General features: G+C 40.9%; 2 protein-coding genes and 1 long non-coding RNA gene across 5 annotated transcripts; 2 read left to right on the forward strand and 1 right to left on the reverse strand.

The window, feature by feature from the left end:
* Positions 1 to 4,718: 4,718 nt before the first annotated feature.
* On the forward strand, positions 4,719 to 5,997 carry LOC147129025 (uncharacterized). Its single transcript, XR_015082734.1, has 4 exons — positions 4,719 to 4,902; positions 4,992 to 5,090; positions 5,278 to 5,325; positions 5,443 to 5,997. It is a non-coding gene; the product is annotated as an uncharacterized LOC147129025 (long non-coding RNA).
* Positions 5,509 to 10,791, reverse strand: kat7b (K(lysine) acetyltransferase 7b). Of its 3 annotated transcripts, none has more exons than XM_086017484.1 (14): positions 10,579 to 10,789; positions 9,664 to 9,814; positions 9,324 to 9,572; positions 9,160 to 9,242; positions 8,974 to 9,057; positions 8,784 to 8,882; positions 8,573 to 8,683; positions 8,178 to 8,369; positions 8,005 to 8,094; positions 7,792 to 7,932; positions 7,099 to 7,192; positions 6,876 to 7,022; positions 6,585 to 6,691; positions 5,509 to 6,205 (listed from the first exon to the last, which is right to left on the reverse strand). In XM_086017484.1, the coding sequence occupies exons 1-14, from the start codon at positions 10,594 to 10,596 to the stop codon at positions 6,104 to 6,106; spliced, it is 1,668 nt and encodes a 555-aa protein (XP_085873610.1). In that variant the 5' UTR covers positions 10,597 to 10,789; the 3' UTR covers positions 5,509 to 6,103. The 3 variants fall into 3 exon arrangements, with proteins under 3 accessions (XP_085873610.1, XP_085873611.1, XP_085873609.1); XM_086017485.1 differs by lacking the exon at positions 10,579 to 10,789 and adding an exon at positions 10,152 to 10,266; XM_086017483.1 differs by having other exon boundaries at positions 8,974 to 9,242; positions 10,579 to 10,791.
* A 292-nt stretch (positions 10,792 to 11,083) lies between these two features.
* On the forward strand, positions 11,084 to 12,938 carry ptges3l (prostaglandin E synthase 3 like). The gene is made up of 7 exons (XM_086016415.1): positions 11,084 to 11,744; positions 11,816 to 11,929; positions 12,025 to 12,091; positions 12,167 to 12,265; positions 12,364 to 12,453; positions 12,541 to 12,603; positions 12,696 to 12,938. The coding sequence occupies exons 1-7, from the start codon at positions 11,710 to 11,712 to the stop codon at positions 12,702 to 12,704; spliced, it is 477 nt and encodes a 158-aa protein (XP_085872541.1). The 5' UTR covers positions 11,084 to 11,709; the 3' UTR covers positions 12,705 to 12,938.
* The last annotated feature ends 40 nt before the right edge of the window (positions 12,939 to 12,978 follow it).

Here is a 12,978-nt window from a genome sequence, read left to right on the forward strand (position 1 = left end):
ATGCACAAAAGTGTGGGTGAAAGCTTCAGGGTCCAGAACCGCTCTCCCCGCAGAACCACAAAAACACAATGATACCCATAAAGCTCGGACAAATGAATTGTATCCAGCTAAATGAAAAAAATGTAGGCCAGCCACAATCCTATAATTGAACATACGGTATATTTTCCGATTCTAATGTGATTTTCCGAGACCAGCAAGGAGTATCTCTACCGACTTTAAACACAGCATGGACAGCCACTGCTTATGAATAAATGATCCCAGGCCAAATGTTTGCTGCTCGGATGCCACAAAATTTGCAGATTGACTTAAGGAGCAATTACGCACTTGGCTTCTGAGCCTCTGAGGCTTTGGGGATGAATTGGCGAGTGGCTCCCGGACAAAATAAGCACATCTGACCAAAGTGGGCCTTGCCATCAGCTGAGAGTGTCAAGGAAGCCACAAGACATATACAAACAACAACTCTGATAACATGGCCAAATTCAAGGCCCGTAGCGACCAAGCAATTTGACCAAAAGACCAACGGATGAAAATAAGACATGGATGATTTGAATGTAAGAAGAGGTGAAAATATCATTACGCCCTTTTGGATTATGCCTTGATGCTGCTTGTTCTTTTGCTAAGATAACTACTGAGGTAGTTTTAATCATTTATACCAAAAAAAACTTTTAAAAAAATACATGCAATTCTACACCACTGTGAATCACAACCACAATTAATATATCGTGCAGCGTGATATTGACGAGGTGTGTCAGCAAAGTTACAGAAATGCTGTCACAATAGAACCATTTCGAACCCAAACAACAAACTATATTTCCCTTCAATGTGGGACAGACAATCAACCAGCATCTGGCCGAGAAGAACATTGCTATCCCCCCTCCCACCCCAAAAAATGTTTGGACAGCGCATTTTTTGCACAATATTTCCTTCATACACATTACAGGCTATTAAAAGTACCGTAGTAGTGTCACCTTGGGAAAACAAACTGAAGCAGTACAAGTTTGCAGTGTCAGGCTCCGAAAGAATGACATTTTAATTAAGTGTGACGCCAAAGCAGTAGTGGAACACGAATGAAGTATGAAGAATCACTTCTCTGGGTATGACCGCATAGTCACAAGTCGACACACTGTGATTTACTTGAAGTCAGCTGCTTTTCAGGCCTCTGAGGGTGAGCTGTTTGCTGATATCGCCTCGGAAAAGCGTGACCGCTGATGTCTGAGCGTGTGATGTTGACGAAACTGCATCTCTTTCGGCCTTTGGCCAAGGGACTCAAAAGGCGCTTCCATCGCGGTGCGTGCTGATCCTTGCCCAGAGCGGATGGAAGCACCCAGTCAAAGCCAACACGCAAGAGCAGTATTTCACTCAAAAGAGAACACTGATGAGCCATTTTTTTTTTTTATTATTCTTCTTCTCAAGAGAGGACAAACCACAGAAAAGTGCCACGGGGCACCAAACGAGAAAAACAACTGAGGGAACAAGAGAGTTGGCGGCACCCGGGCAACAGAGGGAAAAACTACCATGATTTACGACGTCATGTCAGCGAGGCTGTACCGCCTACCATTGTACGGATGGAGTCTTCAACACATCATGTCTGCTCTAGTTTGGCATGTCAAACTTCCACATAAAACCAGTTATGTGTTGCAAACGTTTGCCTGTGATTTAATTGAATTCATGAGGAAATTAAACATTCACATGTGCTCATTTGCATTTGGGCCAAACTTTTTTCATTTGCAATCTGAGGCCTAAGATTTACCTGAAGATGATCATTTAAAAAAATTAATAAAAACATTGAACAGAGGTACCACACCATATGGAATCTCATGAGCTCATGTCCTCCATTTTGTCATTTGCAAAAATGTATTTGGGGGGGCAGGGCGAAACGTTTTGTGATATTATAGGAGAATATTCAACATTCTGTATCTATTGAATGGCAAACAGAACTTTAATGTATCAAAAAAAAAAAACATTGGCCAGTTAGAAATATATTCTGGACATAACGAACAACTATGTCATTAAAGTACCGGATGAAGGATTTAGTCCCCCCCCCAAAGAAAATGTAAATTAAATGAATTCATAGAGGGCTTTCTGTGTAGAGTGGGACAACACTGTCACCTACTGGAGTACATGTTCATTGTTTTCAGTTGCAAACCTTTTTGAAGCAAATGGCCTCTACTTTTTTGTATGCATGACCAAATCTTCCACAAAACGGGAGATAAAATATGCTTGAACCTTTAAATGAACCAAAATACATAGAGGGGTAATAATTATATATTTGAATTTGCAGAACTTTTAAGTTTGCTCACTTAAATATTCCATTTTTTTTATTGTTCGTCATGCTTACTAGCATCAGGCAAAATGTGCACGATAAATATATTTTTTAAAAGAACAGTATATGGACCGAGTGAAATTGGTATTGAATTCCCAAACAACGCACATTTAGTGCTCGTCTGCCACTTGGAAAACGGAAGCGTCCCCTCCACAGGTTTTCAACTGGGTTGAGGTCTGGAAGTTGACATGCTTCTTGAGCCACTCAGTTGCTCTGGCGGTTTGTTTGGTCATTGTCATGGTGGAAGACGCATGCACAACCCATCAAAATGTCACTGTACACGGCTCCGTTCAGTCAAGTCGCCCTTTACCCTTTGCACAAACACAGCCAAATACTTCAACTTTGGTTTTATCTGACCACAGCGCTTTCTCTCATTTAAATGCAAACTGGCAAGCTTTGGGTGACAACTTCACACCCCAAATCATATTTACCTACAGTGGAAATTATATTTTGAGTGGCACTGTCAAGAAAGGTACTGGCAAACATCGCCCCCTGGTGGCATCTACATATACGTCCCTCAGGCCGATCATTCCAAGAGCAATGAATATCAGTTTGTAAGAGGGGGGGGAAAAAGACTGAAAGGCTAGTCAAAGTGTAGAGAAAAGAAAATGCAATGTGACAGCAGTTAGTCATAAGACTGACAGGAAGCATTTATGTTTCATATTACTTCAAACCACAGACAAATTAAGAGTTGATACGCTGACAATTTCCCCAGCCCGAGGGATGACAATCGCAGTTGTACAGTAGGCAGAATTTGGAACAAAAGCCAACATTATTTCAGTGCACAAAGTCATAAAAAGATTGCATTCACAGTATCCACATGAGATGTTGACCACAAGTAATAAATCACAGAGATAAAAAAACAATATAAAAATCCAATTCTAACCATTTACAGTCAGCATCAAAAACTTGGGCCAGTATTTTTTTGGGGTTGGGGGGGGTGTTGTTTTGCTATTTAAGTTGCAATTTCAACCTCGCACACATTTGCTTTTGTTTATTTCGCAACAATCAATTCAACTAAAATATCACTTTGGGCATTTTAAAATCATCTGAATAACAGGATAATATTTGTGACGCTGCCGCGGCTTAAGGACCATTTCCACGTTTTGATGATTTCTCTGTCTGAATGGCCCTGGGACACCGCCAAGCTCGACCTATGCTTGTGTCAATATCTTGAGAAAGCAGTGCGATGAGCACATTCAAATGGCCTTGCTCAATTGTGTCGCATGCAAATGTCATGCTCTGTCATCACGGGAGGTCTTTGAGACGGGACTATTTGATATGCAAATACAGGCAGTATCTGCATATGCCGCTCATTTCTTTTGAGTCGCCACTCCAGGTTAAACTGTGCCCTACACTGCTCGGTCACGAGGGGCCATAATTGTCTTTCAGGCTTAATTGCCACGGCTTTTCTTGTTTCTCGAAGCACCTGCATTCAGATGAAAGCGCGTGATGCTTCACAGAGCGCACGCCGCGCAGTGATCGCCCCCCCTTTGGAAATGCCTGACGTGTTGAAATGAAATGGTTAGTGTTATATCCAGATCAGGAGAATAATTCGAATCATATTGATAAATATTGTTATACTGTCAGCTTCGATATGCCAATATCATTTTTGCCACCTTTATATGTGCGTGCCAAAAATTTGAAACAGACTTGAAACAGAAATTTTGATTGTCCAAAAAAAAAAATTAATTGTTTTCAAAGCATGTAGCTATTCCATCTTAGTGTTTTATTTACACACGTTATTTCATATTTAAGAAAACATGGATCCTCTAGCTCAAAAACTTGATGTGCGAGAGAAAAGGTGAGATCAGGTTTGCATTCCACACCTAAAAATAAGTTAAAAACAGCTGTCGGACCTAACTCGACAAAATTGAATTATTAAAAGTAAATTATGCTCCCTAGTGTAATCAAATGCAAGAGCAATTATATACATTGAAGTACATTTATGGTAAGGAACAAAAGTTTACATTTACAATTAGTGGGCTGCTGTATTACTTGCCTTTTTAATGGTATGTTTTTGTAAAGGCTTGACTCCACCCGTTAGTGTAATAAATTTGGAAATTTTGTGTTACCAACTAAAAAACTTTGAAGGCCACGTGCTTCTTCTGTAGTTTCAAATCTGCACAGACAAACACGGAGAATATCTGTAGATCAATGACATGACTGATGTCTAATAAACATGGCAAATTACTGTCTCAACTCTGAACTTCAACATGTAAGCTCCAAGGGAAATGAAATGTGCTAATCATAATTAAATCATTCATCCCTGACACATTTGAAGGGAGGGTTTGAATTTGGAGGCTTGTGCGTAATCCTGTCTAGAGGGGCGGGGTCAGGCAGCATGGGGTGTCGAGAGAGGTATAAAGGCAGCCGTAGTCATAGATGAGGGAGACAAGAGGGAAGTAGTAGCGCACCACAGCGTTTTCACACACTGAGCTGTTTTATTCTCAAACCAGGAGGAGAAATGGATAAATGGCGGCTTGTGTTCATTTTTGTGCTTTTTTGCACTTGGGTCCAAATCTATGAGGGAGTCTCACAACAAGGAAGAGGAGCAGCTGTTACCACATTACAGGCAGGTGAGTTTGTTTATGCTAGATTGCAAGAATTTTACATTGATCCCCCCCCCCCCCCCTTTTTTTTTTTTTTTTTGCTGGGGTATAGGGAGAAGATAAATCACTCGAGTTGGCACTGCTCCGGCCCATCGCAACCCTCGTGAAAAGAGCTAAAGCCTCTCGCTTCTATGGACTCATGGGGAAACGCTCAGGTGACCCTTCGCCTCCCGATAAAGCATAGCGTGCAGCAAGTATTAGTGCATGTCATCTTTCACTCCAAGGCAGCTTTTGTTGTAGATTGTAATCAAGATAAAGAGCACAGTAGAAACCTGTTTGTAGATCAGAAATAAAAATAAAAAAAACAAAGAGGCACTTTCAAACCTTGTTTCTTCCTCTCAGGCAACAAAGAGATGTTAGTGAGCCAATTGAAGAGGAACATCCCCAGAGGTGAGCAAAAATACCAAAAAAAAATGAATACAAACTGCTTGAATGCATTCAAAAATTGACGTCCATGTGAATACTTTAATAGATTATATAAGACATTTTGTTTTGTGCGTCCTACAGAATCTGTAACAGGAAGGGGCCAGTCTCCGACAACACATGCTTTAGATAAACCACACAAGCAGGATATGATTGTATCAGTATAAAAACCTGAGGTTGTTTTATTTGATTTCATGTGCATTTTTTTTTTTTTTTTTACAGTGGTACTTTGAGAATTTCAATTTGCAGCAAATCAGAAAGTATATTCTTTCACTATTAGGCAGGTTTATCAGAGGAATGGGTACGAATCCTGTATTGATGGGAGGGAGAGTGAAATATAATGACCGATACAATGTTACGCCAACCAAAGACGACACAGTGCTTGTGTCCTTCTCCTCTGCTTTCTCCAAATTCAAATCAATGACAATTCTTCTTTAGCGTCACATCAGGTGAAATGTTTAAAAAAAAAAAAAAAGTCAATAACTGCTCCCTAATGTATGTATTATAAGGGCAAAACATTCATGTGATCGACTGTCGTTTAACATTCAAACTCAATTTGAGATTCAACATCTTTTGATTTGAGTGAAACATGGACAAAATGGTTCCGATAAAAAAAGTAAAAGATCAGAAAAAAAAAAACGACAACAAAGAAAGATGGTCTGATCTAAACTGATAGGAGGTCGAGGCTACTTGCGGCTGGTGAGGCTGAAGGCGAGTTTATTGAGTAGCCTGAGGATGTGAGTGCTTATGTCCCCTTGGGAGGGGTCCATTTCAGTGAGCTGGGGTCAATGGTTTTGTTGCCGTTGCCTCTCTTGACCTCCTTTGCTTTCCACTCATCAATCAGGTCCTGTGTGGAGGAAAGAAACTGAGGAGTGAGTCGGCATATGTGGGGCGCCAGATCTAATTTTTTGAACACAAGACAACTACAGGAGCATGTGTTCATTTGCATTAGTATGAAATGAATAATCAACTTGCATGCTTAAGTAAACCTCACAGGCACATGTTAAAAGCCTACTGCAGATTAGTAGATTAGATTAGTTGAGTAAAATCTCAAAATGCATGGAGAGTCTACACAATCTTGACATGCATTAGCATTAACACAATCATGCTGGTATGTAAATCATGGCATGCATTAGCATCAACACAATGAGCGGGGACACTTGACTACACAGACAAAATCTACATGCGATGGGAATTCCAAAAGAGCCACCGGTAGAAGATCTTACCTGTCGCTTCAACACTAAGTGCTTCCCCTTCCAGTATTTGAGCATCTGAAGAGACTGTAGCGTGCTCACAATGTCCACGGGATTGACGGCAGTTTCCTGACTAATCTCTGTGCATCAAGTAAGACAGTACAACTTTGTTCAAAGCTTAGTGCAAAACCGTTTTTCTTTATTTTTGTTTTCATTTCATGGTTTGTTTGTTGTTGTTTTTTGGGAGGGGGGGGGTGTTTTTTTTTGTTTTTGTTTTTTTAAACTGCGCAAGCCGCGTGTATGTTTCAGTATATGCGGTCTTACCTTTGATAGAGATCTCCTTTCCTTGGAAGTTGTGCATGTATCGCAGTAACACTTCCTTCCAGTAGCTGCGGTAGCTGATGAGGCCGAGGTCCGACAGAGGCCTCTCCGGCGAGCCCACCTTCTCCTCCACTTTGGACAGCAAGTAGCCTTAAAAGAAAAGCAGACGGCAGTCAGCACAGACACTTGCCGACAGTTAGGACAACTATGGGGAGAGTGTGCATACTGAAGTCGATGAGCATTTTCCCAAAGCCCTGCCTCATGTACTGGGGCATTGTCAGAATGCAAGAAACATTGTAGTTGAGGAAGGAATTCTTTTCCTAGAAAAGAAAAGAAATCAGAGTGAGTTTTTCCAATTATTCACATTTTTTCCCGTGTTATATATTTGCTTATTGACGGCTCACTACATATTTTTGCTCTTTACGTAACGCCCTAAGGTACTACAAAATGGCACCCAAGCACCAGCTAATAGGAAAGTAGTAATTGTGTCACATGTATGATGAAATGATAACTCTCATCTGAAAGACTGAAAAGCTTTGTGTATATGGGAAGCACCAAGTTTAGCCCGTGTTGTTAGTGGCGAGTCTACTCTGCATGTTTTGTTTTGCTCTGCTGAGTGGTTATTAAAAAGCTTAAATCGAACAAATCACGTTGGTCTCGTTGATATTTTTACAAATTGTGAAGGCAACACAGCGTTTGGCGGGTTAATTTTGCAATTTCATATCTAGACTCTATTCACTGACAAACTAATTTATTGCCTGATTATGTGCTCAGGCCAACGCCCTGTCCAACAAAACTATTTCTTTGACGGGTGGCATTTCATGTCAAGGAACTAAGCTGACATTGAGGAGATGAGCTTCTTTTAATCGTTTACTCGCAATTGTTCACTATTCACAGCAGGGCTCGGTTCTGTACTTACTTTGGAAAAGTATCCCACTAAATGGCAGCCTGTGTTGTCCGCTTCAGTCATGACATAAAACAGAAAAGGCTCCACATCGTAGTATAACGTCTTGTGGTCCAGGAAGAGTTTGGCAAGTAAACACAAGTTCTGGCAGTAGATCTGTGGAGTGCCAAAACACATTTCATCAATTAGAAAAATGTTGCAGTTGTGTATTCATTTGCATGAGCCCACCTTATTTTTCTTGCCGTCAACTTCAAACACAGATATGCCACCTTTTCTGTACACTTCATCTCCTGGGGGATGCTTCCACACACATTTGGCCTGACAAAAACGCGCACTTTAAATCGTCCCAAAAAAATGCAAGAGCATTCATACTGTAAGCGTAACAGTAGTTACATTCTCACCATGTGTCGCCTGAGGATGGTCTGGCTCTTCATGTACTTGAGACAGAATTCACAAACGTAGAGGCGACCCAGGCGGGCGTACTCCTCGGGATAGGGTGAGTGGTACCAGGTGTCCAGCTCGTAGCGGCCAAACAGGATGGTCTTGATCATGTTGCTGCCCTCTGTGATCTGACCCTGGATGCGAAGCTTCTCCTGCGGCCATTCCAAAATCAAGAAGGAAACATTATGGTCATAAAGTGCTTGTAGCCTATGCTTAGTTTAGGGCTAGTCTGGCGTTCTGGATATTGGAACACAAGAATTGTTTTGTTTTCAATAAATGAAATATTTCTTCTATGGATCAAATATCTCTAATTGAATCCAATTGATGGAGGGGAATAAAAAACGGGATTTTTTACCAGGTCCTCAGAGGCACGAGCCTGCGCTTTCCTGAAAAGCTCCAAGTCATAATCGCTGGTGATGTTTTCCAGCAGAGGTTCCCTGGTGTTGCCGTGTGTCTGCCGATGCTCCTGCGGATCATGCACGAAGGAGAATCAATGATGAGACCGCATGACAAGCAAGTCAACTGCAAGTCGCTATGGTGACAGAGGAGGATAGCCACTGTGGTACCATGTGTTTATCTTTCTGCTCCTTCTGCAGGCCAGAATTTCTCCCCTTCCTCATTTCAGCCACCTGTTCTTTGTATCTGCTCTGCTTCGATGTTGGCGTCTAAATAAACCACAAAAAAAAAAAAAAACACTCTGGCAAATCCAGTTTACAGAGCCAACTAAATTTGCTTAAAATTTTGACAAAAACAGACCTGGTGACGGGTAGCATGGCGGGAATTGCTTTCTTCCTGTCCTTTCATCTCGTCGTCTTGCTTCTCACGGCTGACGGCTTTTACCTGATAATAAGAGCAAGATGTGAATGTTATAACAACAAATCGTGACCTGTGTTTTGCACACACACAAAAAAAAAAACTGGTGATAGCTTCCCAAATCATCACCTTGCACTCATCTGCAGACAGGTTGTGGTACAAGGGGCATCCTGACACGGCAAAGTGTCGTTCATGTTTTCCTGTGAGGTGCCCTAGTTGAAAGCGATTGAAATAATAAATACATTGATAGACATTTTCATCAACAACTTGAGCCAAGTGTAAGGCAAATTTACCCAGTGAATTGCATCCAGGGGTTGGGCATTTCATGTTAAAATTGTACGTCTCGTGGCATCGGCGACGTTTGGGTCGGTGGGAGAGGTCTTTGTCAGAGTCTCTGTTGACCTGATCTTTGGCCTGGCTCTCATCATGAGAGGCATTCGGGCTGGAGATATCTAGCTCAGACTCTGAGGATGGCGCATTTCCTGTCGGCGTCAGTGGCGGGGATTCGTCGTGATCCGCAGCCTGCTTCAAATCAGCCGTATCTGTCGTCAAAGAAGTCAAACCACAATATTTATTTCAGCTAATGGAACGAGAATACTATTGAGAATACTATAGTATTACAAGTGCACAAACCGTGAGAACTCTGGCTCAGGCGAGTGGAGGCTCTGGTGAGACGCTGTCTCTTGGTCCGGGTCCCATCACTTTCTGAACTATTGGTCTGTTCTCTTTCAGCAGAGGAGTCCGAATCTTCAGTTCCATCAGACCCACTCCCTGCCATATGTCTCTATTGGGATGAACAAATATGAATGTGAGGCAATGTTCCCTCAAAGGAATACGTTTAAGTGCAACAAGTTAAGACTGCCATGTTATTTTTTCTGGTAGATTTGAAAATTGGGTTTATCCCACAAAGCAATTAATTACGTGCAGTATACCATGTTATTTCTTTCTTACGAAACTTCTGTGGTCATACAGGCCATAATAAGCCGCATATGCTAAGTGACCAACAGAACACAAAAAATAAAAATACCGTCTAAATCACATTAAGGCTAATTTGTTGTGTCACAGAATCCCAGTGGCGTTATCGCAGGTGTGTTAGCGCCAGGTTTCGAACCCGCACGTACCAAACTCCATCAGCAAATTAAACATTTCAGACGTTCCACCCACTAATTACATTTCCAGCAGCCGTTTATGTAACAATTCCCTTGGAGAAAAATTGCCGTGGATCTTTTAGTCAGTTCGGCGCATACCTTTTTCACAAAAACACGCTTTTTCCCAACATTTTAACAACAAAGCTATAGATACTACTTAGCTTAATGTCAACCAGCTTGGCTATGAACGTGCGCTGATTGATTTGAATAATTACATGGCAGATTTAATTTGAAAAGCTAAAGCTTTTCTGTTACATATAAATACTTAATGAAATTAAAAATGACGAAATATAGACGTGTGGCGTAAACATGTGGAACATTCGGTCCACAAAGCGAGTTAAACATATTGCTAACGAGCTAACCCTATTGACATTGTTACTAGCACGCCTTTTTTTCTTACCTGTCGTCTGCGAGGCATATTCAGCTTGCTGAGGATTCGCTCGGAAGCGCGTTCAAAACTATTGGCACTATTCCGTTAAATTAAAGGTAGTCAATGGAACATAAAATCGTCCAGATATAAGCTAAATGCAAACAGTGTCGTCTGGATCTGGCGCCACATCGCCCAAACGGACTAAAGAAAAACCAACCGGCCAGCAGGAGGCGCCTTCGCGCCGTCTTCGGTTTTAGATTCTTCTTCGATGGTGTTTATTAGCGTTGGGCAAGATGACTTAATGCACATTACCGTCACTTAGTGGACGGGAATGTAGACTGAGCCCATGTATCATTCACTTGTTCTCATTTATTGTATTTCCATTTTGTTTCGTAGTCCTTAAACCTAAAAGTCTCAAAGGGTTTAATGTGCAGAAATTAGTTTATAGTAGAAGGCTGCATTACTGCTTTTTGTTAACGAGTCAATAAATTCCTGCCCAGTATCCCTAATCCAGATTTCTTTTATTATCATTATTATTAAGATGTATGTTTGATGAATATTAATGAATTATCATGATCTTCAAGTGTTCTTGTGCCCATTGTGGGAATAATACAGGTTAGCTGATCTGATCTTTAGTGAAAAGAAGATACTTTAATACGAAAATATCTAATTTTTTTTGTTCGCTTCCTATCATGTAAATCAGGGGTCACGGGTTGTCATGGGCCTGTTCTAAAAAAAATGCTTTTGTGGAATGCTGTAGAGGTGATCATTTGAAAATGTAAACACTTATAGAAAAAGGGCTGTATATGGATGATTATCTGTTCCTTACCTTGTTAAATTATTGCTTACAATGAGTCTACTTGCTTGTTAACCGGGTGCCATGTGAAAACAAGAGTAGTAGGGGTAGCAAGCCGTGTCTGCTCCGCACAGGTGGGGATAGCCATAAAGGATAATCCCGAAAATTAAAGTATCATGGAGAAATCCACTGGATGACCACAAAAGGGTAGTGGGGAACCACCCCCCAACAGCTGATACCAACTTCTGCCAGCTACTATAAATAGCATCTTCCAGGCCTTTCTACTGCATTTGAGCAGCCAACTTGGAAGAGTGAGCATTACTCAGTATAGTTGTTTCTGTTGTGGTTTTGCCCAAAGATTTACAATGAACAAACCTAAAATTGTTAGACCAGAGGAGAGGTAAGTGATGCCCTTTTCGTTTTTATTTATGATGTGAAAATAACTCTACATGTTCCTGTATTTTCCAACAGTCAGCCAGCACATGCGGTGTGGTTTGACAGGAAAAAATATGTCACCATTAATTTCAAGGTGCAGAAACCTAAAGACGTCCAAGTTGACATCCAGACAGACAAAATGATCTTGTGGTGAGTTTAAAAACATCATCCATTGTGAAATCGTTTGGAATTGTGAGCACATTGTGTTGTTGGATGAAGCTGTCTTGCTTTATCTTTTCAAACAGCTGCAAGAATGACACAGATGATGTGCTCTACAATGAAATTCACTTTTATGAAAAAGTCCAAATCCATGTCAGTACTCAGTTATATTCAATCAAATCTAACACGTTTATTACAAATAATGTTTGTATCCTTATTTTTCCAAAGGACTCCAGGGAAAGAGTGTATGACCGCACTATCAATGTCTTGCTGAGGAAAATAAAGCCCGATTATGCGTGGCCTCGTCTTCAGAAGGATCCAGAAAGGGTACATCTTTATTCTAATGTTTCATTTTTAATTGAAGACGGACCGACATTTGCAGTAAAGATAAAACAAAGGTGTCCATCCTTTTCTGACTTACGCAGCCCAGTTGGATTTCTGTGGACTTTGATAACTGGAGGGATTGGGAGAATGAAGAAGATGATGGAAGGGAAGAATATGAAAAATATGTAGATGTAAGGAAAGTCATTTACTTTTTAGTAGCATTCCTCAAAGCATCTGCTTTATGCTTTATGTGCATGGACATACTTCTTCCCCTCTAGATGATCCAGGACATGGCCACCACTAATAAAGGAGCAGCACCAGACATGGGGGATCTTAGTGATGTAAGTCCAGTTTGAGGCAAATATAAAATGCCAGAATTTGGGAATATTGCTGTACAATACATTGACCATTGATCCTCTCACTTGCGGCACAGTCTGACTGAGATTCACAGGGTCTTCTGCGGTTTGGAAACCACCACATTGTTCAATGCGTGTCTGTTGAGAACAATTTACAAATGTGATTTTGCAGAGGAGAATATTGTTTGTTGGTGCTTGCAATTTTGTTTTGAACTATTCAACGTTCCCTTTATATAAATGTATTTATTGAATGTTTTTTCTTTGTATGAAGTACTGATTAATCATTGTCAATTTTAATAAAAAGTTGCTCTGGTGTCAAATGCTATTTATGAAATACCCTGATATTTGTCTATCGGTAGA

The sequence above is a fragment of the Filicampus tigris genome, chromosome 19 (assembly GCF_054856515.1).
Source record: "Filicampus tigris isolate MCC_2025a chromosome 19, RoL_Ftig_1.0, whole genome shotgun sequence".
Lineage (NCBI taxonomy): Eukaryota > Metazoa > Chordata > Actinopteri > Syngnathiformes > Syngnathidae > Filicampus > Filicampus tigris.